This window comes from Centruroides vittatus, unplaced genomic scaffold, assembly GCF_030686945.1.
Source record: "Centruroides vittatus isolate TY-2023 unplaced genomic scaffold, ASM3068694v2 contig_3127, whole genome shotgun sequence".
Taxonomy (NCBI): Eukaryota; Metazoa; Arthropoda; class Arachnida; order Scorpiones; family Buthidae; genus Centruroides; species Centruroides vittatus.
The window spans coordinates 181,559-206,023 of record NW_027122015.1 but is presented as its reverse complement, the minus strand read 5'-3'; the positions used below and the strand labels follow the sequence as shown (position 1 = coordinate 206,023).

At 28.7% G+C, this 24,465-nt stretch overlaps 1 protein-coding gene across 1 annotated transcript in view; it reads left to right on the top strand.

The window, feature by feature from the left end:
* LOC136973271 (protein GPR107) overlaps positions 1-24,465 on the top strand; it is a 61,292-nt gene that overhangs the window by 16,277 nt on the left and 20,550 nt on the right. Inside the window, exons 2-9 of the mRNA XM_067267982.1 lie at positions 8,520-8,630; positions 10,244-10,294; positions 11,530-11,627; positions 12,813-12,979; positions 15,651-15,910; positions 18,100-18,210; positions 19,343-19,476; positions 24,162-24,237. Of these exons, the coding sequence (XP_067124083.1) occupies positions 8,520-8,630; positions 10,244-10,294; positions 11,530-11,627; positions 12,813-12,979; positions 15,651-15,910; positions 18,100-18,210; positions 19,343-19,476; positions 24,162-24,237 (1,008 nt within the window). The remainder of the gene's footprint in view (positions 1-8,519; positions 8,631-10,243; positions 10,295-11,529; positions 11,628-12,812; positions 12,980-15,650; positions 15,911-18,099; positions 18,211-19,342; positions 19,477-24,161; positions 24,238-24,465) is intronic.

The window sequence follows — 24,465 nt, the reverse complement described above, 5'->3', positions numbered from 1 at the left end:
GTATTTGTTTATCATAATCATTACTTAGCAAATGTTGAAAGTGTTTATCGACATTCAGATTATCACCTAAATTTTTGTGTCAATGTTATGTATATTGTTTACAAAATTCATGAAGATAGTGTTTTGTTTATAAATAAAATTATGATACGTCTGTAAACATAGTCAATATCTTCAGAACTAACTTACTCTTCATATGATGAATTGTTTTTCAGCATCATTTTTTACATTATTTTTGAAATAATTTTCAGAAATCTTTACAGTTTCAATCAGAACTTAAACTGATAAGGAAATTACCCTTTATTTGACTAAATTTTCTGAATGCTTAAAATCCAAATGCTTTCAAATTCTTGCTGGCTCATCTTCAGACAAACAAATTCTTTCCAATAATAAAAATTTTATACATTGTACATTCTAAAGCTTTTAGAATAATTTAAAAGTTAAGTATTTTTTTTTCTATATATTTTTTCAATGTTTTTAGTATGTGTAACAATTAATAATTTTTGTCTTTAGAAAAATTTTATAATGCTGAAGATGAGTTAGCAAATCTGGAAAGCATAAATTTTTTTATTAACTTTAATAATTTATTTGGATTATTTATACAATATTTTTATATTTAGATCAAAATCTACAAACAGATATTCTCCGGATACAATATCAATTACAGGATTGATAAAAGCTGTTCTGTCATATGTTATATATGAGGTGCAGTTAAAAAGTTCCAGGAATAGTGATGTGATGCTACAATAGCAAGGTTGCAGCCAAAGTTTTCATCTCCAAAACGTGAATGTCTAACGTTGAGTGCCACTATCTTGTAAGCGGCACTCAACGTTTGACATTCATGTTTTAGAGATGAAAACTTCAGCTGCAACCTAGCTAAGAAGCCACATGCTAAACTTGTGCAAACTAGAATGCATAACAGACATTGTTATTTAGTTTTCCACTAAATTTCGTGCCCTTATTGTATATACAGTGGTGCCTCATATAACGTACTTAATCCGTTCCAGGTGCACGTCCGTTAAGTGAAACGTCCGTTATACGAAACGCATTTTCCCATAGAAAAACATGTTAAAACATCTAATTCGTTCCGCAGCATAAAATAACCGTACTGTATCATTAAAAAAATGAAAATGGGGTGCGTTCTTTTATTCCTTCGCGTAACTCTGCGCGAGCGACATCTGTTTAAAAATTCCTGCGGAACGCGTTCCTAAATTCCGGTGGGAGTGCGCGCCGTCGAATGGCAAAAACGGCCGCTTGTAGCAGTAGTTTACGGTGGAAAGCAACATGGCGTCCTCCATGGCTCAGATAGTTTCGTTTCCGGGTTCATTATGTGGTTTTATGAATGAGAATTTAGAAATTGTGAAAGCGCAATTTAGCGCACGCGGTGATGTAAGTGTCTTTATGAATTTTTTTTTGAGGCTATTTTGAATGCTCTTTCAACAAATAATCCATTTTATGGTTAAATTTTACAATTGGGACCCTTCTTTTGCCTTTTAAAGCTCATATTTTAGAATTGTAGATTCCTCCATCACGACACTATCGATAGCACGGGCACCGCTATCTTTCTTTCTTTCACCATCGTTCCAAAATGCCTACAAACAGCAGCGCACTCCCGTAGTAGCGGAGACGCAGAGCGACTGCTATTAAAGAACGCACCCATGGAGCAGTCACCAATTATGCCGGAAAGTTCGTTGTTCGCAGCCAGTCCGTTGCTCGAGTCACGTAACGGCCAAACAGAAAGTCCGTTGTTCGCAACGTCCGTTATTCGAGGCGTATGTTATACGAGGCACCACTGTAGTTTGTTTCTTGCTATTTAGATTAGATCCATGTTTTGTCAATTTGTGATTTTCATTGCTTTGTAAAATGATTTTTTTTAAGGAACAGCATGTGTGCATGAAATTTTGTTTTAAAACTTGGAAAGTTTGAAACAAAACTGCAACAGAAAAAGTGACTACAGGAGACAAAACATGGATTTACAGCTATGACCCTGAAACCAAACAACATTTGACTCAGTAAAAAACTCATGACTTGTCCAAACCAAATGAAATGCAATCTCTCAAGAGCATGGTTGTTTTTTTTTTGATAGGGAGAGAATTATTCTTTGAGAATTTGTTTCACAAGGTCAAACTGTGAATTTAAAATTTTTATGTGGATGTTTCAAGGCACCTGTGTGATGAAAATGTCAGACAAAAAAGACCAGATGTTTGGAAAGCTTAAAACTAGTTGTTGCATTATGACAATATCTCTGCTCACACAGCTAGTTAACAGTTTCTTGCCAAAAATAAAATGGCCATGGTTTCCCACTCTCCTTTTTCACCAGATTTGGTGCCATATGATTTTTTATATTTCCACGGCTGGAAAAAGGTGCTGAAAGGACAGTGGTTTGACAACATTGATGACATTCAAACAGAATCTCAGTAAGTGCTTAATTAATAATGTCAGAAAAAGAATTCCAGGAAAGCTGGAAGAAGCTTGGAATCTACAGTATGTATAGCTGCAGAAGGAACTTATCTTGAAGGCAAAATTCTCAATAAATTAACATGTATGTCAGACATTTTTTATTGGACCAGTCCCGGAACTTTTTGACTGCACTTCATACATGTTAATTGATGTGATATTACACTGAAAAATATTGTCTGAATATTACAGCAGAACATTAAGAAATAATTAGATTTTCAAAATAGGCATTATAGAGAGAATATAACATAATTACATTAAGACAACCAAGGCCAAATTATTCCAATAACCAAGTGAAAATATAAGATAAACTTTTGGGACTAATTAATTACATTTGAAGTTCTGAAAAGTTAATCTGGCATTATTATTTGGTTATTACTTATGAATTAGTATGTTCTCCAGTTAAGAAAGAAAGAAAAAAATTATTATTCAATTTTAATTCTCATTTGTCAGTTTAGTAGTTTTGATTTCATTACTTAAAATCACATTTAAGTTAATAACATAATGAAATAGACTATGGATTAAAACAAAGGGAGGAAATGATAACTATTATAATATTTTTTTCATATCACTGTTTTATTTTGCATGGATGAAGCCATTTCTTGTATTTTTGTTTATAGTGAATATTAATCTAGTAGAATATTTCTATGACAACTTTTCTCAATGACGTTAATAAATGTGAATGTTTTTACAATCAATAATATAGCATTTTGCTCATGTGTTATGTAGTAACTATAGTAGGGAGACCAAAATGTATGTCATTCTTGATTGTTGTAGTGACATTCCATCTAGACTTAATATATTCAACAAAAGTTAAGCTATCTACATAGTAAAGACTTGGATTATAATGGCTAGTCTAGCATTCTTAAATTCTTCTTGTTATCTAATTACTATTTAGAAAACTGTGATAAAAAATCTTCATATAATATCTTCTAACTTGAAAGTCATTTAATAATTTTTAAAGTTTTATGTGATTTTTTACTTTAATTAATATAAAACAACATGTGCTTCAAATTAACATGCACATGATTGTAATGTCAAGCAGTGCTTGGTAAGTAATCAAAATGGCAAATATAGCCATGTATTGTTTTCCATATTCATATCCAATCTGTGTTACCAGAACTGTTCATATCCAGGGTTCCAGTAAATACTATTATACTCAATGAATAAGGTGACCAGACATCCCACTTTTGGTGGGACAGTCCCTATTTTTAACAATTTGTCCCTTGTCCTGCGGCATTTTAAAAAATCCCAACTTTTTGGAAGGATTAAATTTTTGTCAATTATGTGTAATAAACTTGCATCTTATGTTTAAGATTCAGTAAAGATCGTTTCGTATTGTGGCTGTATGCCATATTAGATATATATTTTGTCCCTTGTAGAAATTTCCTTCCCAACCCTTCTGGTGACTAATCCCTTTAGAACAAAAGAGATGAATGTGACCCTGAAAGCTGTATGTGTGAACAACAGGCATTCTTTGCTGGGACATTACAATGATATTGAACATTTTCATTCGGTCGTGTTAAAAGAAGAACTTAATTGGGAAGATGTGCAAAAATCATTCAATCACATTTGTCAATATTTTCCAGATAGCAATATTTCCGAAAATGATCTTTTTAACAAAGTATTATTATTAAAAAATATATTGATAAGGAAAAGGTTAAATCTTGGGCATCAGCAAAAATCTCAACAGAGAACAAATGGCTAGAAATATTTCATCATTTTGAAACAAACTATGTTCCATACAATAATGCATTAAAAATTGTGGAATACACACTGTCCTTACCAGGAACAAATGCCCCCACTGAATGCATTTTTTTTCTACCATGAATAAAGTGTGGACATCTGACAAATCACAATTAAGTGTTGAGACTATAAAAGCAATATTATGTGTAAAATATAATTTAACAAATTCTTGTGAAAAATTTTATGACATTTTAAACAACAGCAGCAATTTATTAAAAAAAATTCACTCAAATGAGAAATATGTAAAAGAATAGTTTTTTTAAAAATTTATAATAGTATATATATATATATATATATATTTATTAAATTTGTAAATTTTACATATGTTGAAATTTAAAAAAATACAATACAATTTATGTGTTTTTTTTAATGATAAAATTTTGTTGCTCTAGAACAATTTTTTTAAACAAGACAACCCCTCCCCTCCCTGTGAATTTTGTCTCACTTTTCCAATGTTAAAATCTGGTCACCTTATCAATGGACCATGAAAATATTTCACAGCCTGCTGTAACAGAAGAGTTCTACATTTAGGCCGCAACTCCACCTCCACTAACCGTAAAACCCCTTGCCGTAAAAGCTTTTAATCACATGACCTATTTGCGTTTGCGCTCGGATTGCGGTGGAGGTCCAGCTAGCGAAGCTTTTTACGGCGACGGTACTATTACGGTTGTATACATGATATATTGATATAAAGACAATGATTATATTCTACGAGTTTTTCTGTACCATAATTACAAATGTAGTAAAAGTAATATCTTTACTTTCATATATTGACTTTTATTATTGTATTATTAAGATAATATACAGCACTTATAAGCTTAGCTTTTTTATTATATACTCCTCTAAATTGAAGGATTTTCCTTTGGCCGTCCATATCGCGTGTTTTAGGCATTCATTATTGTAATCGGAATACCTCTTGTCGTAGATATATGAATACTTTCGGATGTTTTCGATAAATCTTTCCAGATCTTCTAGAGTAGCCACAAGAGAACATACACAAAAGCTTGTTTTCCGCCATTTTCGCATCGTCACAATGACCTAGATTTCACTGACTTTTGATTGGTGGATGGTACCGTTTTACGATCATATTTGCTTCGAAAGTTGAACGCTGCTCAACTCGCTTTTACGTTGGTTTTATGACCTGCTCAGGCACAAAATATCATGGTCACGTGATTAAAAGCTTTTACGGTGAGGGGTTTTATGGCTAGTGGAGTCGCGGCCTTATAATGTTCAAGCTGACACTCGGAATCTGTTAATAATTATATATTAACTATTCCTAAACAAGAAAATTTAAATAAGAATTGATCTTCAGAAAAATTTTTTTTGAAAATGCAATTAATAATTCAATTTTTTTTATTTTGTAAAAAACAATTTTTATACTTTTTTAGTACATATTATTGATATGATCATAGAATTAGCAGTTATTAAAGATTTTTTATAATAAATAACTTCATCAATTATTATTAAACTTATTTCTTTGAAATCAAACCAAAACAAAATTTGCTTATTTATTCAATAACATCCATCTTTTCATAGCTTATTTGTTATGCTATGGCTAATCCCATAAGTCAGATAATGCTAGAATTAACTGGCTAATGCAGACTTTATACAAGTCTTTAAGTAAGTTATTCATTTTGAACTCTATCTGTATAAAGTGCACTTTATTTGAATCACATGCTGACATTATTCAGAAAAAGATGATGAAGCAATGATAAAATTTAAAATTTGGGCTTTATTCACTCCATTTTGGATAAAGCAAGGAGAAAAGTTAGTGTTTCACTTTAGCCAGATAATATGTGACCTTCCCAATGCAAGTTGGATGGGCAAAAATGGAATTTTGTTTTTTAAATTAACTAGAATTTATTATTTTCCCATAAACCATTTTGCAATAAATCAGAAATACAAATAAACTAAACAAATTATTTATACATACATGCATATCAAAATAAAACAATGAAAATTGATAGCATTATTGAATGCAAGCAAAGTTTATTTGTTAATTCTTCAGTTTTTATAAGGATAGTTTCTGACCTAGTACATATTAGAATAATATCAGTATAATTCAATATTTGGGGGCGTCTGGTAGTTGAGTCTATGGGTGACTTTTTTTGTGCACTTTGTTAACTTGTAAGAACCGCAGTGTTGGCTATTTTTGTTCAATTAATTTTACTAAACAAAGTTTTATTTCAAATTCTATCTAATATTTTTGAAGAAATACTACTACGTACTAATTAAAATGCAATGTTTGCCGGTCAAAAGAGGGAGACCACCACTAAACTGTGCCAAACAGGGTAGTAAGAAAAACTTGTCTTCTCCATCCACTTCTAAACTTATAACGGATTATAACTTGCTTGGTGATAAAGTTTCACAAGAATCATCTTTGGCTGCTATTGATTTGTTTCAAGATATAACTCCCCATAGCCCTCAAAGACAATCAGGTTAGCCAAATATTTCTTTAAATAATCCAAACATTTTGCTGGACATCTCAACGACAGTCCTATGGGACAAAATTTCTGACTTAATTCTTTCTTCTAATGAAAAACTTTCAACCCAAATATCATCTATTAAGGAAGATCTGGACCTTATACATGAAAGTATCTGAGAAACCAAAGAGCAATATAAAGATATCCAAGGACAAATTAATAACCTAAAACAGCAAATTGAGACTTTAAAATCAGAAAAAGAAATGATGCAATACAAAATGGATGTTCTAATTAATGAATTTCATCGTAATAATATAATTCTTTATAATTATTCGACCTCAAGGAATATTTCAAAAGTAGAAATACATAATTTTATTACTACAGTATTGAATATACAAAATGCATCACATGAAGATATTTTGGAGATTACTCAACTGACTAAATCAATGAACCCAGTAAATAAGATTAACTTTACAAAACAATCAAATCCATGATAACTTTTTCACAAAATTCATAAAAATGAAACAACAAAACTTTCTGAATGAATGGACAGATATGCAAATCTTCCATGATCTAACAAAGGAAAACCAGAATTAGATGTAAATTATTACTCCCAATCTTTCATGATATTAGAAAACAAAACCAGCAAGTAAAATTACGCAACAATATGTTAATAATAGGTCGAGACAGACTGACATTCAGTGCTGTTTTGGGAAAACTGGTTCATGTAGAGACTTTTCTCCCTTTTTCCTTGCCAGGGACAACTACAAGTTGATGTCCATTAAGACAGAGTACATTCCATTAGAAGAAACCTATTTTAATTAATCAGCCCTTTGTGATCATAAACTGGAACTGCCAGGGACTTAAAACTAAAATACCAATACTCAATTTTTTACAATCTAAATTTAATCTAGATATTATTGGAATAACAGAGACATGGATGATATCTAACTTAGTATATAAATCAAATTTCTTTAACCATTTCATAATTGAAACAGCATTAGCATGTAAACCAACTGTGGTGGGTTATGTATTCTATTAAAAAAGAACCTTTGTACAATTATTTACACGGAAAAATCTGATAACTATATACTATTATTAATATCCATGAAAGAATCTATACTTGGAAATGAAGATAATAAATTAATTATAATAATGATTACCTATATTTCACCTGATTTCTTGGAAAAACTAAAAGTAATTTTTAACATTATTGATATCTGGCAACATATTACTCCATTTATTTTATTAGTGGGAGATTTTAATTCGCGTATTTCTAACTTGATGGATTCTTGGTATGATGGTCCTAATTCCCACATTTGGAACATTCGTCTTTCTAAAGATAAGTATACTAATAGACTTGGAATCAACTTAATCAAAATAATAACTGATAACAAATTATTCATTCTTAACAGATGTATTAAACCCAATTATCTGGCTAAATTTACCTGTCTGCAGCATAATAGAAAATCCACCATCAATCGATGGTGGGTTTTCCATTTCCATGGTGAATTTTCCATCAATTTGTTGGATTGATTTCCAGATATTTGTAAATGCAAATTCAAAAGAGTTTATTTCTAATTAAATTTTACATTGTTTATACTACAACACAAACATGATTACATTCAGCAATTTAATTACTTACATTCAATCTTCTGGTATGTCAAGGAAAAGAGAGCTTTTTCTTCTGGAAAAATCAGGAAAATTTGATTGCCACTTTCACTTGTCACTATGTAATAGTATGAAATTAGTTGTTTGAGTTTAGAAATTAAAATTTATTTTAAATTATATTAATTATTGTAATTATGAATGTAATCTTTGAATTAAACAAATATTTTGTTATTGTAGATGATATATTTCTTAAAGTATATTTATTTATCTTTTTTTTTCTTATAGAATGATAATAGAAGATATTTTACCATTAGTACTTTTGGCTTCTTTAAAGATGGTTCCTTGGAAGTTAAAGTGGACAAATTCATGATTCCTCCAACAAAGAATAAAGAAATAGTAATCTTTTAATATTATGTTATTTAATAGAATTTATAACATTACAGATATCTCTCAATTTACATGGTTTCAGTTTGATGTCTCTTCAAATATAATAAAATAACTTTTCAGTATTGTCTATTATGAATAAAAATCTTTGCAATATTCACTTATTCTTTGTAGAACATCATCTTGCAAATGTTTTTATTCTCAATCAGTCTTTTTTGAACAATATTTTAAACTCGGAGTTACGGGGAAAAAAATACCTTGGAACGTTATCATAAGGAATTCAAAAAGCATTTTTCTCTCTTTCTTTTATTGTATTTTCATGAGGAATGTAACTTAACTTTTTCATATTAAAATTTTTTCTTATGAGCGAAGATTGTAGAGTTGCGTAGCTTTTAGTCCTAATTTAAATGAATTAAATTTACATAGTAGCTACTGCAGTTGAATTATATCATAAATAATTTTTGTGTAGATAAAGGGATAGCTATATATTAAAATTTTAGATTTACTATTATGTAAATTAATAGAATTAATTACATGGTAATTGCTATGTTTTCATTATATTAGATTAAGTTTTATTGTTGCATTAACATTTTCTTGTACACAACCACTGCAAAAAGCTCTTCAATACAGTGCTGCAACATTGTAATCATTCTGATAAGGTTGATACTGAAAGTGACATATTAAATGTTTTGAAGATGATGATGATTAAAATCATTGCATAAAAATAATCTAATAATCTGTGAGGTAGATTTAGCTTAGCAATTTTAATTAGCAAGTTGGGTGAAGGGATTGAAGAACTCCCTATTTTATTAGATATTTCTGTTCTGGAATGTTGCAATAATGTTACAGGTTCTTAAGCAGTTAAAAAAGTCTTAAATTACTCTGAAAACAAACAAAGATCTCTATATAAAAATTTCTTAATTGTTCTAACTGATGCAGCTCCATATATGATTAAAGCATGTTGATGCTTACAAAAGCTGTTTCCAGAAATAATCTGTATAACTTGTGTCATTCATGCAGTTGATTGAGTAGTAGAATTAATTAGAAGTGCCTTTTTTCTAGTTGACAGGTATGTGTCTGAACTTAAAAAATATTTGTAAAAGCAGAAGAAAGGCTTTTGTTGAAATCATAAATGTTCCTCTTCCACTTGAACCTGTCATTATGTGATGAAAGGCATGATTACAGGTACCCTTTTATTACTGCGGCAATTTTAACAAAATTAAGCTTTTTATTTAGTCCTAGGAAGATATGCAAACTACTGAAAATATTAAAATTCTTTTCATAAATTTAGAATTACAACAACAGCAATCTTATCCAACTTCATCAATCCAACTTCAAAATTGGATTTCTTCAATTTACATAAAAACTACAAACTAATTCACATTTTAAAAAACTATTTTCTGTTTTTACTAACTTCTATAATTACTTAAATGTAAGATTATCATCAACTAAAATTCCTAGTCTTAGTGATTACATTAAGCAGCATTTACTAAATCTCTTCTTTACTTATATAGTTTATTATGAATAGTAAGAGTAATTTTTTAAAATTTAATATTAATTTATGATTTTGTTTTTTAAATGATATATTTTTCAATAGTTTTAAAATTATTATTTTATGTCTACAGTTTGGATTTACTTTAACAAGAACAGTTAGTGACAGTGTAACGCCATATTTGGTAAGAATATACATTATTTTATATATGGATAATTTCTCAATTTCTTATGGATTCTTTCTTTAGTATCACGGAATAAAATAATATCTGAAAAATAGATTCAGTTATATTTCTTCAGTGACATGACGTAGTAAAATCTCATGATCACTTTCAACTCAATTCTAGAAATGATGACCAAAAAAAAGTGTTATAAAATAAAATAGAAATAATAGAAGAGTCAAACAAAAAGTTGGAATTTAGTTTAAAAAGAAAAAAGAAAATAGTATAGAGAGGAAAACAGCAATAATCTTCATTGTTTAAATAAAAACATTTTTATAGAACATATTAAGATGTGTAATTATAAGATCATTAACAGGCATAAGAGATTACATACAGTATCATTAAACCTGAAATTCTGAGAAGTTCAAAAACCAATAACTTTTTTATGTAGGTTGTCTTCACTTCACATGGGTTATGGCATGTGACTTCCATTCAACCTGTGCTTTGCACTTATGCAGGCCTGTTGCATCAGTCATATCTTAGCACCTGTGCTTTTGTTCCTTGTTGATATTTTGTGATTTTAATATTACTGTGAAGGATGGTGAGAAGCAGAAAGAAGTTCATGTTATCATTGATAGTGTTATTGCAGAAGTTTAATCTCAGTATATCTATGATAAGATTCTGATCTTACTATTCTGATAACAAATAAACATTGTACTAAACCCAATAACATTAAGCCAATACATTGCCAACTGCTGTAAATAATCGGGCTAACTTTTGGATATAAACGATTAAAGATTAGAAATAAATTTGGCACTTGAGGTAGGCGTTAGGCACCATCTCTTATTAAAATTAATAATTATAATAATTTAAATAATTTTTTTAATAATTTTCTTCCGGTTTAATCTAAATTATTTAAATTATTATAATTATTAATTTTAATAAGAGATGGCGCCTAACGCCTACCTCAAGTGCCAAATTTATTTCTAATCTTTAATCGTTTATATCCAAAAGTTAGCTGATTATTTACGGCAGTTGGCGATGTATTGGCTATTCTGATAACTGAGAAATTGTTATTTCTGAAACATGTTATGTCCCCAAATGTTTTGAATAAGAGATTGTGTACCTCTATTACATTTAAAGAACATTTCAGATTTTTTAATTTGATCAAAAATAGTTTATAAATATTGTAAATTTCAAAAAAAAAAAAAATCTTATTTGTGTTTTAATAGTAATGTATTAATTATATTTTAATACAGGATACTCGTCAAGATCGATGCTTATTGAAAGAGGACGTTATGACTACAGATAATAGTATTGATCTTGTTAGTTTTATTATGGATTTTGCTAACAACAGGTATAGTTATTAATTTTTATTATATATGCAATATACAAAAATATTTTTTAAAGTTTTGTTTATTGAGGTGAATGAATGAGTAGCCTCTAATAAATGATTGGCACCGTAGAATTGTTAACTTTCTGAGTTGTTTAGCAGGGAAGTACAAGATATGGAAAGTTTAGACACTGGAGGCTCTGATTAACTATATATGAATTTTTGGTTTGGACTGGAAGTTACATTATTTCAGTTAAAAAATTATCTCCTGAACAGAGTTAGTTAGATGACCAGCATGATTCTATTGTTAACAGGAAAAGTATTGCATACAGAAGCAAGACACTACTAAAATTGAGAGCATTGTGATGAAAGATTACAGCCTGGTATTGTGACAATATCACAATAAATAACTGCTTATTGATAATACAAGTATGGAGAAAATAAAGTAAAAATTTTCTTAAAAAGAAAGAGATTTTTTTTTCAGTCAGAACATATATGATGGTAGAACAGAATAGTGTTTTCTCTGCTATTATTCTTTTGTCGTAAATATGCTAATTGAATTATGAAATACATGAAAATTAATTTTTAATTTTTTTTTGCCATAGCAATCACTTTTGTTTATAAATCTGCTTGTGTACTTCAATGAGAAGAGCATTCAGTTTGACTATTTCCATACATTCTTGATGATGAGTCATGATAACTCAAAAACATTTGAATTGTTGTTTCTAACTTTACATAATTGTTATTTATCAAAATATGTTTTCTTTTTACAGAAGTCAATTGCTCATGAATTAGTTAACATGAAATCTGTATTAAATACCTTTGTGTTTACTGAGAGTTATCTCTCTCTCTCTCTCTCTCTTTTCTTTCTTTCTTTCTCTCTCTCTCTCTTTTCTTTCTTTCTTTCTCTCTCTCTCTCTTTTCTTTCTTTTTTTTTTATTTTATTAAACAGTCAAGAGAATACACACTATTAATCTTTTAATATGAATGCTTGAATGTCAAAAGAGTAGAATGCTGCTGACTGATAAAATCTAGATTAAAATACAACAATTTTCGATAATATTTTTTGTTTCTCAATAATAAACCATTTCAAATTATAAGATATTTTAAACAGTTTTAAAATGTCTTATAATTGGCTTTAAAATGTTTAAATAATAACAAATTATAAATTTTTGAGATGATTATTAAAATTAAACATTTGAATTTCAGAGTTACAGTGAAGTGCAGCAAATTATTTTCTAATTTAGCAATTGATCATGATCCACATTTTTATAAGAACACATCTGAGGAGTCATCTCGAAAACGTCGTAGTATTGCAGAATTAACAAGTGATACCTATTTGTTATTAAGGAGGAGAAGATCCATTTTTAAAAGAGGTAATAAATAGAAACAAGGTTTGCTGTAAATTAATGAAAAATTTAATTTTATGAAATATAGTAGCATCTGCTTATTATATTGGTTGTTCAGAAAGTAATTTTGTTTGTTTTTTTTGTGGGGGGAAAAAACAATTTTCTTATAATATATAAATAGTTTATTGAATTATATATTGACCATTTTGGTCAAATACCTGTTGCCATCTGTCTGGTAGTAGCATGATTCCACATTCATAAAAGTTTTGATCTTTGCTTACAAAAAACTGATCAAAGTGATTTTTGACATCCTCATTTGAAGTAAATGTTTTACTGTTTAAAAAATTTTGTAAAGACCGGAACAAGTAATAATCCAAGGGTTCCAGATCTGCAAATATCGTGGGTGTGGTAATACATCCCATCCAAGCTGTAACAGTTTCTGAGGAGTTACCAAACTTGTGTGAAATTTAGCATTATCATGGTAAAACACTACACCTTTTTTTGTTGATCAATTCTGGCCTTTTCTGTTTGATGATATTACTCATTTTTATTCCAATTTGTTTACTCAATGGCAGTACACTTTTGAATCAATTGTAAAATTGTCTGGTGAGAGCTCAAAAAAAAATTTCTTTAAAATCCAACCAAAGAGAGCATCTCTCTTTAAGAACATGTGGAACCCATTTATCAAGCGTTGAAACGAAACCAATTCGTTTCAAGTAATGATGAATGATTCAATTCGACCAATTTAATCTCTTAGTGATTTCACGTGTTGTTATTCAGCAGTTTGCTTCAATCAGTACCTTAATTTTGTTTTCATTGGCTTCAACTGGCCATCCAGAACGTGGTGCATCTTCAATATTGAAATTGTCAGAATGAAATTTTGTGAACCAGTTTTGGCACTGTCTTTCTCTCAACACATCTTCTCTATACATGTACCACAGTTTTTTTCTTGCTTAAACAGCATTTCGATTTTTTGGTAATAAAAAAGCAAAATATGCCAAAAATGATGCTTTCGATTTTCCGTATTTGATGGGACACCGAAAAAAAAAAAAAAAAACAATTGTACAGAATCAAACAAAATTTTTACAAATAAGCTTTAAAATGTCAGCTGTCAAAATGTCTAATGAAAATGTAGTTTAAAATGAAATTAGCTGGTAAAAATACAACTAATTCCTCTAGTAATAAAAAAACAAAATTACTTTTCGAACAGCCCAATAATTGGGGATATTGTCATCAGTTATCTAATTTTAATAGACTTAGCATGTTTTAAAAAAAATATAAATTAAAATACACTTGTCAGGCTTGAATAAGAGGATAATATTTTTATGGGTTCTTAATGTAAATATTACTGACTTCACTATGAGTGGTCATGTGTTTTTCAAGGGATCAATGTTGGGAGATTTTTAATTCAATGATGAACCAGGACAGGAGAGAAGTATAAAGAACCACAAGTGAAAGAGGACATGATTAAAGAGGCTTCTTTGTGTTGGATGAATAGTTTTAACAAAGACTTTCTATGTTTGACTATAAACATTTATAAAACTTTGTTTATTGTAATCAGAGTTCAGTTACAGAGTTCAGTTCAGATATTGTCTTCAGATAAATGTGTGTTTATTTTTTGTGCTATCAGCCTCAACACATGGCTGATAAAACATGCAATTATCATCAATGATAAATTTTAACCATTTTAATTATTATTTTCTTATGGTACAGTAGTATAAATTGTTGGCATTTCTTCAATTACTGTATACGTAAGTTGTTAAAGATACTGTGAAAAAAATTTTATTGGATTCATTTCATTGTGTACTTGGTCCTTTGAAATTTTGTAATATTCTATTGTATTTTCAGTTATTTTAAATGATATAAGTATGGTATTATATATATATCAGTTGCTAGTAACATATAAGTTGCTAAATATATGCTAGTAACATTGATGATAATGTGATATTTAATTTGCTTATTTTCTTATAGTATTAGCCTATTAAAACTATTATAATAGCACTATTGAAAAAAATTTAGAATTTTTTTAAAAATTAGGATATTAAATTATCAGTTTTAAATTAATAACTAAAATAATTTTAGATTATAATAGCATTGCTGTGGTTTGTGATATTTTATTCAGTGTTGAACTAATTATAAGGAGTTTATTATGAGTGGATCTTATTAAACATTTAAAGATTATAATAAAACAATATAGTCACACACAATTAAATATTTATATACCTACAAAATTATCTGTTAGCTTAAGAATCAAAAAGTCAAATCAAATTGCAATAATTGATTTTTACATAATTTCTGTTTTACAGTATCATCATAAACTAAAATTGCATTTATTTTCTGAATGGATCTATGTTTAATTTTTTTTTAATAAAGTTAATTTGCATACAGAATATAATAATTCATTATTGTTGTGATATGTATGAAAATTTTAAAATTTCTGTAAAAGTTCTTTACTAATATCTGCCTCATTTTGATATTAAATTTGTTTGAAAGATTTTAAAATTATGAATAAATTATTATTATTTTTCATTCATCTGTATAAGCTTGTTATAGTTGCAAATTATTTTATTAAATTATATTAATTATTGATACACCAAAGTTAAATTTTTCTTATATTTATATATCATGCGTACAATTTGTTTTCAATATTTAATCAAAAACTTAGCTTTGCTAATTAAAATTTGTTATATTTATTTAGATGTTTTAACAGAAGAAATAGTAGAAGACTCAACTAAGCAAGGTACTAAAACTGAAACAGGTGAGAAAAGTACACAAGATGATAGTTCTAAAGGCACTATAGAAAAAACCAAGAACGAAAATTTGAATACAGCTGAAACTAAAGAAGATAAAAAGAGCACTACACAGGCTGAACCAGTTGTGGATACTTGTTCATCTAAAATCATCCCGTTGTATAAAAATCAAATTGATAAAGCTTCAGAGCAATTTTACACATTTGAGGTAGGAAATAATTTATAAAATTTAACAACCACAGTCAGTTTATTACATTTCAAAATGATTAAAACTGATATATTATTTTACATTATACAATATCTTCATTGAATTTTAAGCTATATGTCCATTAAGTATCAGATGACTGATTACATTTTATTAGGTTGTAAAGATGAAATTTAGACATTTTGAAAAAAAATTCATTGACAACATAATAATGATTTACAGTTTAGCTGGTAGGTAATCACCATCAATATCAATCTCATCTTGTCACCTTTGCTGCAAAATTTTAATCTTGTGAGCATAGAATGATGGGGTTTACTTAAGGTGGATGAGGCAGAACCTTCTAGCTCAGAATGGCCAGCTTTTCTAAGGTTATCTTTGCTCTGTGTGCTGGCAGCAGTATCAGACTTGATCAATTTTTGGAGAAAGTTCTTTGATCTTGATGTTCAAATGATTCAGTTGTGTACATTAGAGTTTTTACATGACAGCGATATTGGTTGGAGTAGCTCCGTCATGATGCCAAACAAATGGAGAGCATCTCCTTTTTCTTCACTATTAACTCTTTGACATTTGCAACAGCTGGTTGACTTTTGTTCATCCATGAACACTTAATAAATGCTTTACAAATGAGATCATGAGTTGCTTTGTGCCCACTTTTGAAGTGATAGAACAACAGCATATGAATGTGTTCTTTTGAGAATCATTGTCAGATATTACTGATGCATCTATTTTCAATGAAATATGTGAAATGCTTTTTGGTTACTCATATACCCACATTGAACATTCTAGAACTTTTTTCCAGTCATTTCTAGAAAAAATTGAAATGTCTAAATTTTACCTTTATTACCTGATGTATCTACTACTCAGATATATGGACTATTGTGTTACTCTAATACATTTAATTTAGGATAAATATAAATATTTTAAAAATTGTACATAGCAAATTCCTTTTTTGTTCTTTTCATTAGTCTAATGAATTTTTAATGGTGTATAAAAACACACATTGATTCTAAGTTTGTCATAGAAATTTTAAGGTAGTTTTAGTTCCTTTATACTGTACGCACACAATGGGAACATGCATGCCCACAGCCCTACCTCATTTACTGTCATATCCATTCCTGAAAATCAGATGTTTTTGACAGAGAGCCTGTTTCCCATTATTTCAAATGGAAAATAGGCTTCTGATAATATATAACAATTGTGTGTTACAAAATTTACTCAAAATTTCTAATTAATATTTTAAAACAACTAAAGCATAGTAAAATACCTATAAGTAAGAAACAGACTATCATATTAGGATGTGAGATGTTTTAAACCATCACTTACTGATTGCCAAACAATTATTGTTAATGAACATTTGCTTGTATGCAATATATAGTCCACCTTATTATATTAAAATATTACATGGTATTTACATCAAACTTATAAGTCATGGCAAATAATATAACAATAGAGAGATTTCTTATAAAAAATGCAAACAAAAATTTACAGTTAAATATGGAATAAATTGGAACACACTTTTAAAAATGTTTCTAACACTTCTAAAAATTGTTGAATTGATTGACTACTATTAATGATATCATAAAAGTATTATGGCTTTCTGGCTTTTCTTTTTTAATGGTGGTAATTATTACAAAAACTACATTTAATTTATTAACATTTAAGAAAAGTTATTGTAACATATTATAGAATTTGTTAATTGAAATCTGCAAATTCTTTTCAAATTTGATTCTTTTTATTAATGCATCATTTAAAATTTTGCATTAATAAAAAGAATCAAAAAGAATATTGACATTGTGGTATTTATTATTACCTTTTAACTTCATGCTTTCAAAAAGCACCATCCATTTGTTATGCAAGGTGTACTTTTCATTCAAATCATCTCTACCTCTGAGTAGCTGAATTGTGGAAGCATGCCACAATTCAGCTACTCAGAGGTAAATTTGTTATGTCATCAATCTGAATAGATTATAAATGTTATAAAAATTTTAAATTTTATCTCAAATTTTGTTAATAAACCAATATATGCTTTAATGTTTAAAAGCAATTATGTATTTAAGTAAGATAGTAAAAACGTGTGTTAACATGAAAGTAATTGATTTATTGAAATTTAATCTTTCATATAACTTTACTTATTATTTTTAAATTGATCTGAAAAAAATCATTAAACTGTGTTTATATCGTACTTTTTCCAGTTCAGAGTGACAATAAATGATGATAAATATGAAGGTCTTTATAGCTTGTATTTTCATAATTGTGCTAATGAAGGAGAGTTTAATGAAATTGTAACAGCTGTCAACCTTTCTGTAAGTGATCAATAATATTTTATATATTTAAACTTAATAATAATAATTTTTACTTGTTTTTATTGATTTATAAATTTGGAATTTTAGATATTTAAGATTTTCTAACTGAATTATGTTAAAAATCTTAAAAATATCAGAGATGCCAACCACTACAGATTTTTTATAGTTTCTATGGTAACCATATGTAAATTATGGATTTATAGATTAATCTGTAAAAGCTATAGAATGATCTTTTATACTTTTAAATAAGTGCACTAATGCACAAGATGTGTAAATGTTACTTAACACTTTGTCCTATAAAATCACTATATACTGAATCTCAAACCAGTTAGAGTATTCAATGACATGTTCAGAATGCTTCCAGTTCACAAATGGCTGATTAAGAATCTTGTATAAAAATTGTTCTTGTGCATGACAGAATTGCATAGTTCTAAAATCTGTCCAAAAAAATTTGCACTTGCTAAGGTGATGCTATTCTGACATTACAACTGAGCATATTGGAAAAACCCAAGCAAAGAAATCATGTAATGTATGCATAAGATAGACAAAATGACAAATTCTGTCAATAATACAAATTTTATTCTATCAAATTAGAAATACAGTATCAATTTAAATTTATTTTAAACATTTTTTATAAAATAATTTATTAATAAATATTCAAAATTTTATGAATGTTATGATAAAGTAATTTTTTTTTCTATGTAATTACTTAATATAATTAAATTTATAAAATTAATAACATTATATATAATTTGTTTTGGATGATACTTTGGAAACATTAGAACTTATTGTAGAATAAAATTAAGATAGTTTATGAATGTTTTAAAATTGTAGGGATGTCATATTGAAAGTGGGATAGATGGGGACTTTGCTCTCCACACCTTTTTCTCATCATGACACATGATCCTATGCTATTCTGACAGCTCTTTTCTCAGGTTGGCATCTAAGAAACAAGCTTGAAGGATAAATTATAAATCAGATAATTTTAATCAATTTATTATTTGATTAATCTAAATTGTCGGATTATTTTCAGGCTCTACAACCTGAAATTAATCAAATATTTTAGAATAATGATTGGTTACATAAGACTTTTAATATAAGAAAACTCATCATAAAAAAAATTTTTTTAAAGCTTTCTATTATTGAAGAAAATAATAATAATTATTTATCTGCTGGAGAAATACCTTTACCAAGATTATATTTCACAATGTCCTTTGTGTTCTTTTTGACTGGATGTGCTTGGATTTATGTACTTCGCATGAAGAAGTAAGTTTTCTGTTTTTTTTTTAAATGTATTTAAAAGTTAAACTTTTAAATGCAAATTTTCTAAGTATTTTGAATCTCTAGATATAATTATTATTTTATTGAAAATGCTTTTAATAGGATATTTATAATATTCATAATTTAAAGTATTTTTGTCTACTATCTCTTAAACTAATCATTATTTTTTATAATCTACAATGCTACTTTAATCAATTATTTTAAAAAAACAAAAAATTATCTTGGAGTTTATATATTTTAATTATTGAGTTAAATTAGAATCCTGAAATGTTAAAAGCACTCCCATCAAATTATTTTGTAATAAACTCTTATTTAAAGGAAGTATAAGTACATTACAAAATAGTTTAATAGAAGTTATAAAATGTTATTACCCTAAAATTTTTGGTCTCTGCAAGCTCATGAGAATGATCACTCAATATGAGGAAACTGAATGTCTTTAGAGATCATTCCAATTAAGGGCAAACTTATCACTCGTGTATAGTAAATAGGGACAACTTTATTTTGTAATATTGGCAAGTGCACTCATAAGAGGCAACTTGGACATTGTAATGGTCATTTTCTTTTTAAAACAGGCAAAAACATCTTATAACATTAATTTAGTTGGAAAGAAATGGCAGGAAAGGGTAAAGGAATGGAGTCTGTTGCATTCTGTACAAGTGGCAGGCAATACAACCACCATCAATGCAATGATTAGTTTTTATCACTCTAATATATATTGCAAAATAATGGTATATTGCATGTCCTTAAGGTTTTTCTTACCCAAAGGCATGTGATTTCTTTGACTTCTCAAAAATTTGTATTTATTTACTGTACATTTTTCTTTTATGATTTAAACAAAGACGGACTGTTTACAATAAGAATATTAAAACCAATTAACCATCATACGATATAAAAATTAGTGAAATCTTGACAATGTGTGAGCATGATTACCCAGATTTACATTCACAAAAGTGTACATAAGTAAGAATCACATGGCTTAGAAACACATTAAAATTCCACAAGATTTGTTTTAAAAAATATAATTTATGTCAAGTATAAAGAACTAAAGTTAAATAAAATTTGTAGCAAAGACTTATATGCACTGTATGAAAAAATTTTTTTAAAAAGTCAGCCAGAAGCTAGTTGCAGAAGTTAATAGAAATGTAAATAATATACAAATGTTGTTCACTAATTTTTTTTTCATTGCTGTAGTCAGAGACTAACTTCATATGCAGTTTTTAAATCTTCCACAAATGTAGCTGGTGAGTTAATTTAAATTTTCACACCTGAAGTAAGACTTATTTATTGTTTTTTGTTTTCGTATTATGAGATAGTAGTATTTTAAAATCACTTAAAATTGGACCATATAAATCATGATTACTCTATGTTTATTTTAATGTTTTGACAATTAGTACAGATGCGCATTCAGTTGTAGATCATTTTTAACATTATATGCTTTTGCATTTTTATTTTTCAAAATATTTTAAGAAAAAATTAAAACTAATAATATGTATACAAGGTGCATTCCATAAGTAATGCGACCAACTTTTTCATGACGCAACGATACGCCGTAGCTAGTTCTAACCTGCTGCACTAGGTGACAGGGGTGTTAGTTTCAAAACTCGCTCAGTCTCATTTGCCTCCAAGCTGCCAGCAGGTGAGGACATTCGTTTTTGTGAACCCCATTTTGAGTTAATGTAACACAGTGCAATGGATCATTTTGTGAAGCAATGTTACGCTATCAAATTTTGTGTTAAACTTGGGAAGTCTGCCACTGGAATCTTTACATTAATTTAGCAGGTTGTTGGGAGTGATTGCTTGTCCAAATTACAAGTTTTTCGATGGCACAAGTCGTTCAAGGATGGCCAAGAGGAGGTCAATGAACCCAGCAGTGGACGTCCATCATCCTTTTGAATTGATGAAAATGTGATGCCTGTGCATGATTGTTTGAACTCTGACCGACGATTGAGCCTTCAATTGATAGCAGACACTCTAAACATGACGAAAACAACCGTTTATTGCATTGTGACTGAAGATTTAAACATGAAAAAAGTGTATGCCAAACTGGTCCCAAAAGTGTTGACCGATGAACAAAAGAACATGTGAGTGCTCTGGTGCCAAGAGCTCTTGGAAATGTGTAAAAATGAATTTAATTTTTTAAACTCAGTTATCACTGGTGATGAGTCATGGTTTTTTGAGTATGACCCTGAGACAAAAAGGCAGAGTTTGGAGTGGCACACCCCAGTTGCCCCACCCCAAGAAGGTGCACATGAGCAAGTCTAGGATCAGAATCATTCTCGTTGTCTTCTTTGACATCAGAGGCATTATCCACCATGAATTTTTACCTGCTGGGACCACTGTGAATGCAGCTTTCTACTTGGAAGTGCTCAAAAGACTGAAAAGGAGGGTCACACACTGCCAAAGTGACATCAAGGACGCATAGAAACTTCATCATGACAATGTGCCAAGCCACAGCACCTTCGTTGTTAACGATTTCCTGGCCAGGACCCACACCTCATTGGTTCCCCAGCCTCCCTACAGTCCCGACCTGGCTTCCGCTGACTTTTTTTTTGTTTCCTCACTTAAAAGGGGTCATGAAAGGGAATCATTGGGACACGATTGAAAACATCAAGGCTGATGTTACATCAGCTCTAAAGGACATTCTAGAGAAGGCTTTCCAGAATGCCTTCCAGGCCTAGAAACACCGCCTTCACAAGTGTATCAACGCAGGAGGGTGCTATTTCAACGATTTTTGACTAATTGTAAGAATATGTTCAATAAATAATTTTTTATGAATTTGGTCACATTACTTATGGAATGCACCTTGTATGTGAAGAATTATTATAAAATGTATCATAGAAGAAAGCATTGCAAAATGCCAAGGATAGGCTGCTGATGAGGACTGATTGAGCCCTTAGTAGAATGTATCAATTGTCATTTTTAAATTTTAAAACATTTTGAGATTTTAAAAACAATGTGTTAGTTACATGATATGAATTTTGGAACAATCTGTAATGCTTGTATCTAACAACAGTAAAAATTTTTTTGAACTATTTTAACTCTTTCTGAAAATTGTGAAATTAATGTTTGCACTTTCAGTTTGAGATTGAGTTACCTTGAACTAGTATAAAATGAAAACAGTTTAGAAAATTACAAATAATTGTAATTTAAATGGTATCATTTTTCAATTTTCATTTTAATAGTTTTGATTTTGTAACAAAAAATTAACTTTCAATTAGATTTTCATTTAGTTTATTAGTTTTTTTAATAAGTTCAGGATATTTATTAAAGGATAAACTTAATAAATTTATATTTTTTGTAATAGATTACAAGATGTAGAATTTATTAATTAATGAATGATAAATAAATAAAACTATTTTTTCATACTTTTTAAATTCATGTAGCATTCTGATTGTGAATTAATAACAGGATGAATTGCTTCTATATAATAAAACATCTTATTGTTAACTTATAATAATTTAGCGATTCTAAAAAGATATCTTTCTCAAATTAACAATTTTAACTAATTAAAAAATTACTTTTACAAATGAAATTAATAATTTGTTTGAAAGAACATTCATTTAAAAACAGCTAAATAGATTAACTTGGAGAAAGTGTTTAGTAATTATTTTTTTAAATCACTCTGCTTGTTTATGATTTTTTATATTATCTACATACACTTTTAAATCAGGTAGTTGACCTGATGTTCATTACTAGTATATTATAAGTATCTCACATGAATGGATTATGACATGAAAGTAAATATATTCTGGGAAATCTCATTCTTGGCCTTTTCTGCCACTATTCTGACATACACACACACAACACAGTTTTTTCATGGCAGTTCACATATTGCCATTTTTGTTACCAATTTTAAATTGTTATTACTCTTTTTTTAAACTCACAAAAAATAAAAAATGACAAAATTGACAGTGGGAACACTGATCAATGAATAATGTTGCAAGCTTCAGCATGTGTAGTGTCATAGCAGTTGGGTGTAACTTATGGCAGAGTATAGAGAGAGAAAGTTGGTGTATTATTATAAGAATAGCCATAACCAGCAGTTGCTTGCCAAGAAACAGGGAAACCCAATTGACCCTGGACTTGGAACAACAAGGTATATTTTCATCTCAGTGGAACAGTGAACACCTGTAACTCATATCTGGGCCATGAAAAATATTCATGTTTTGTTTGGCCCAGATATGACCATTATGGCAAGTTTACTAAGTTAGTTGGGCATGGATTCACAACCACATTTATTCCTGGATCATTCTTTAAAGAAGCTAATCCCAAGGGATTCATACCATTCTCAGTGATGGCCAAGAGATGCTCACCAATTGATTTGACTGATTTTTGGTTGAGAACAGTTTTATGTGTGGTTTATTGAAAACATGTAAATTTGCTGAGATTTCTGTAAAACATAAGTGTCTTGTAAAAATAAAATATTTGATGCTTGCAGTGCCAAAAGTACTTTAGTGGCAAGTTTTTGAACTAATTTTTTTTATGGAAATGATGTCTGCATGCCTTGAAATTTTATGATGCCAAATTTAGTTACATTTGGACTGCTAAATACCATTCTAGACAGTGTTGAATAGGTGTACTTTAATTATAACACTCAGTATATGTATTAATCTAATATCAGTAATATTAATCAGTATATTTTTTAATCTAATTATTTTTCTTTATTTTAGGCAAGAATCTTTCAAAATCCACTATTTAATGGGCTTGCTTGTTTTTGTGAAATCATTATCATTAGTTTTTCATGGAGTAAGTAGTATTATTTTTTAAATTTTATTGTATTTGCACAAGTTAAGTTTTAAGATTTTAAGACAATTTTATGTTTAAATGAAAAGTAAAAATGAACTTTTTGGCAAGTTTTGAAAAATTCTTCTATTATTAATATTTAATAAAAATAACTTTTGTGTATAAAGAAATTATATCAAAAACATATGGAAGAATGTAATAAAAGAAAAATAATTATTTTGAAAAACCTAT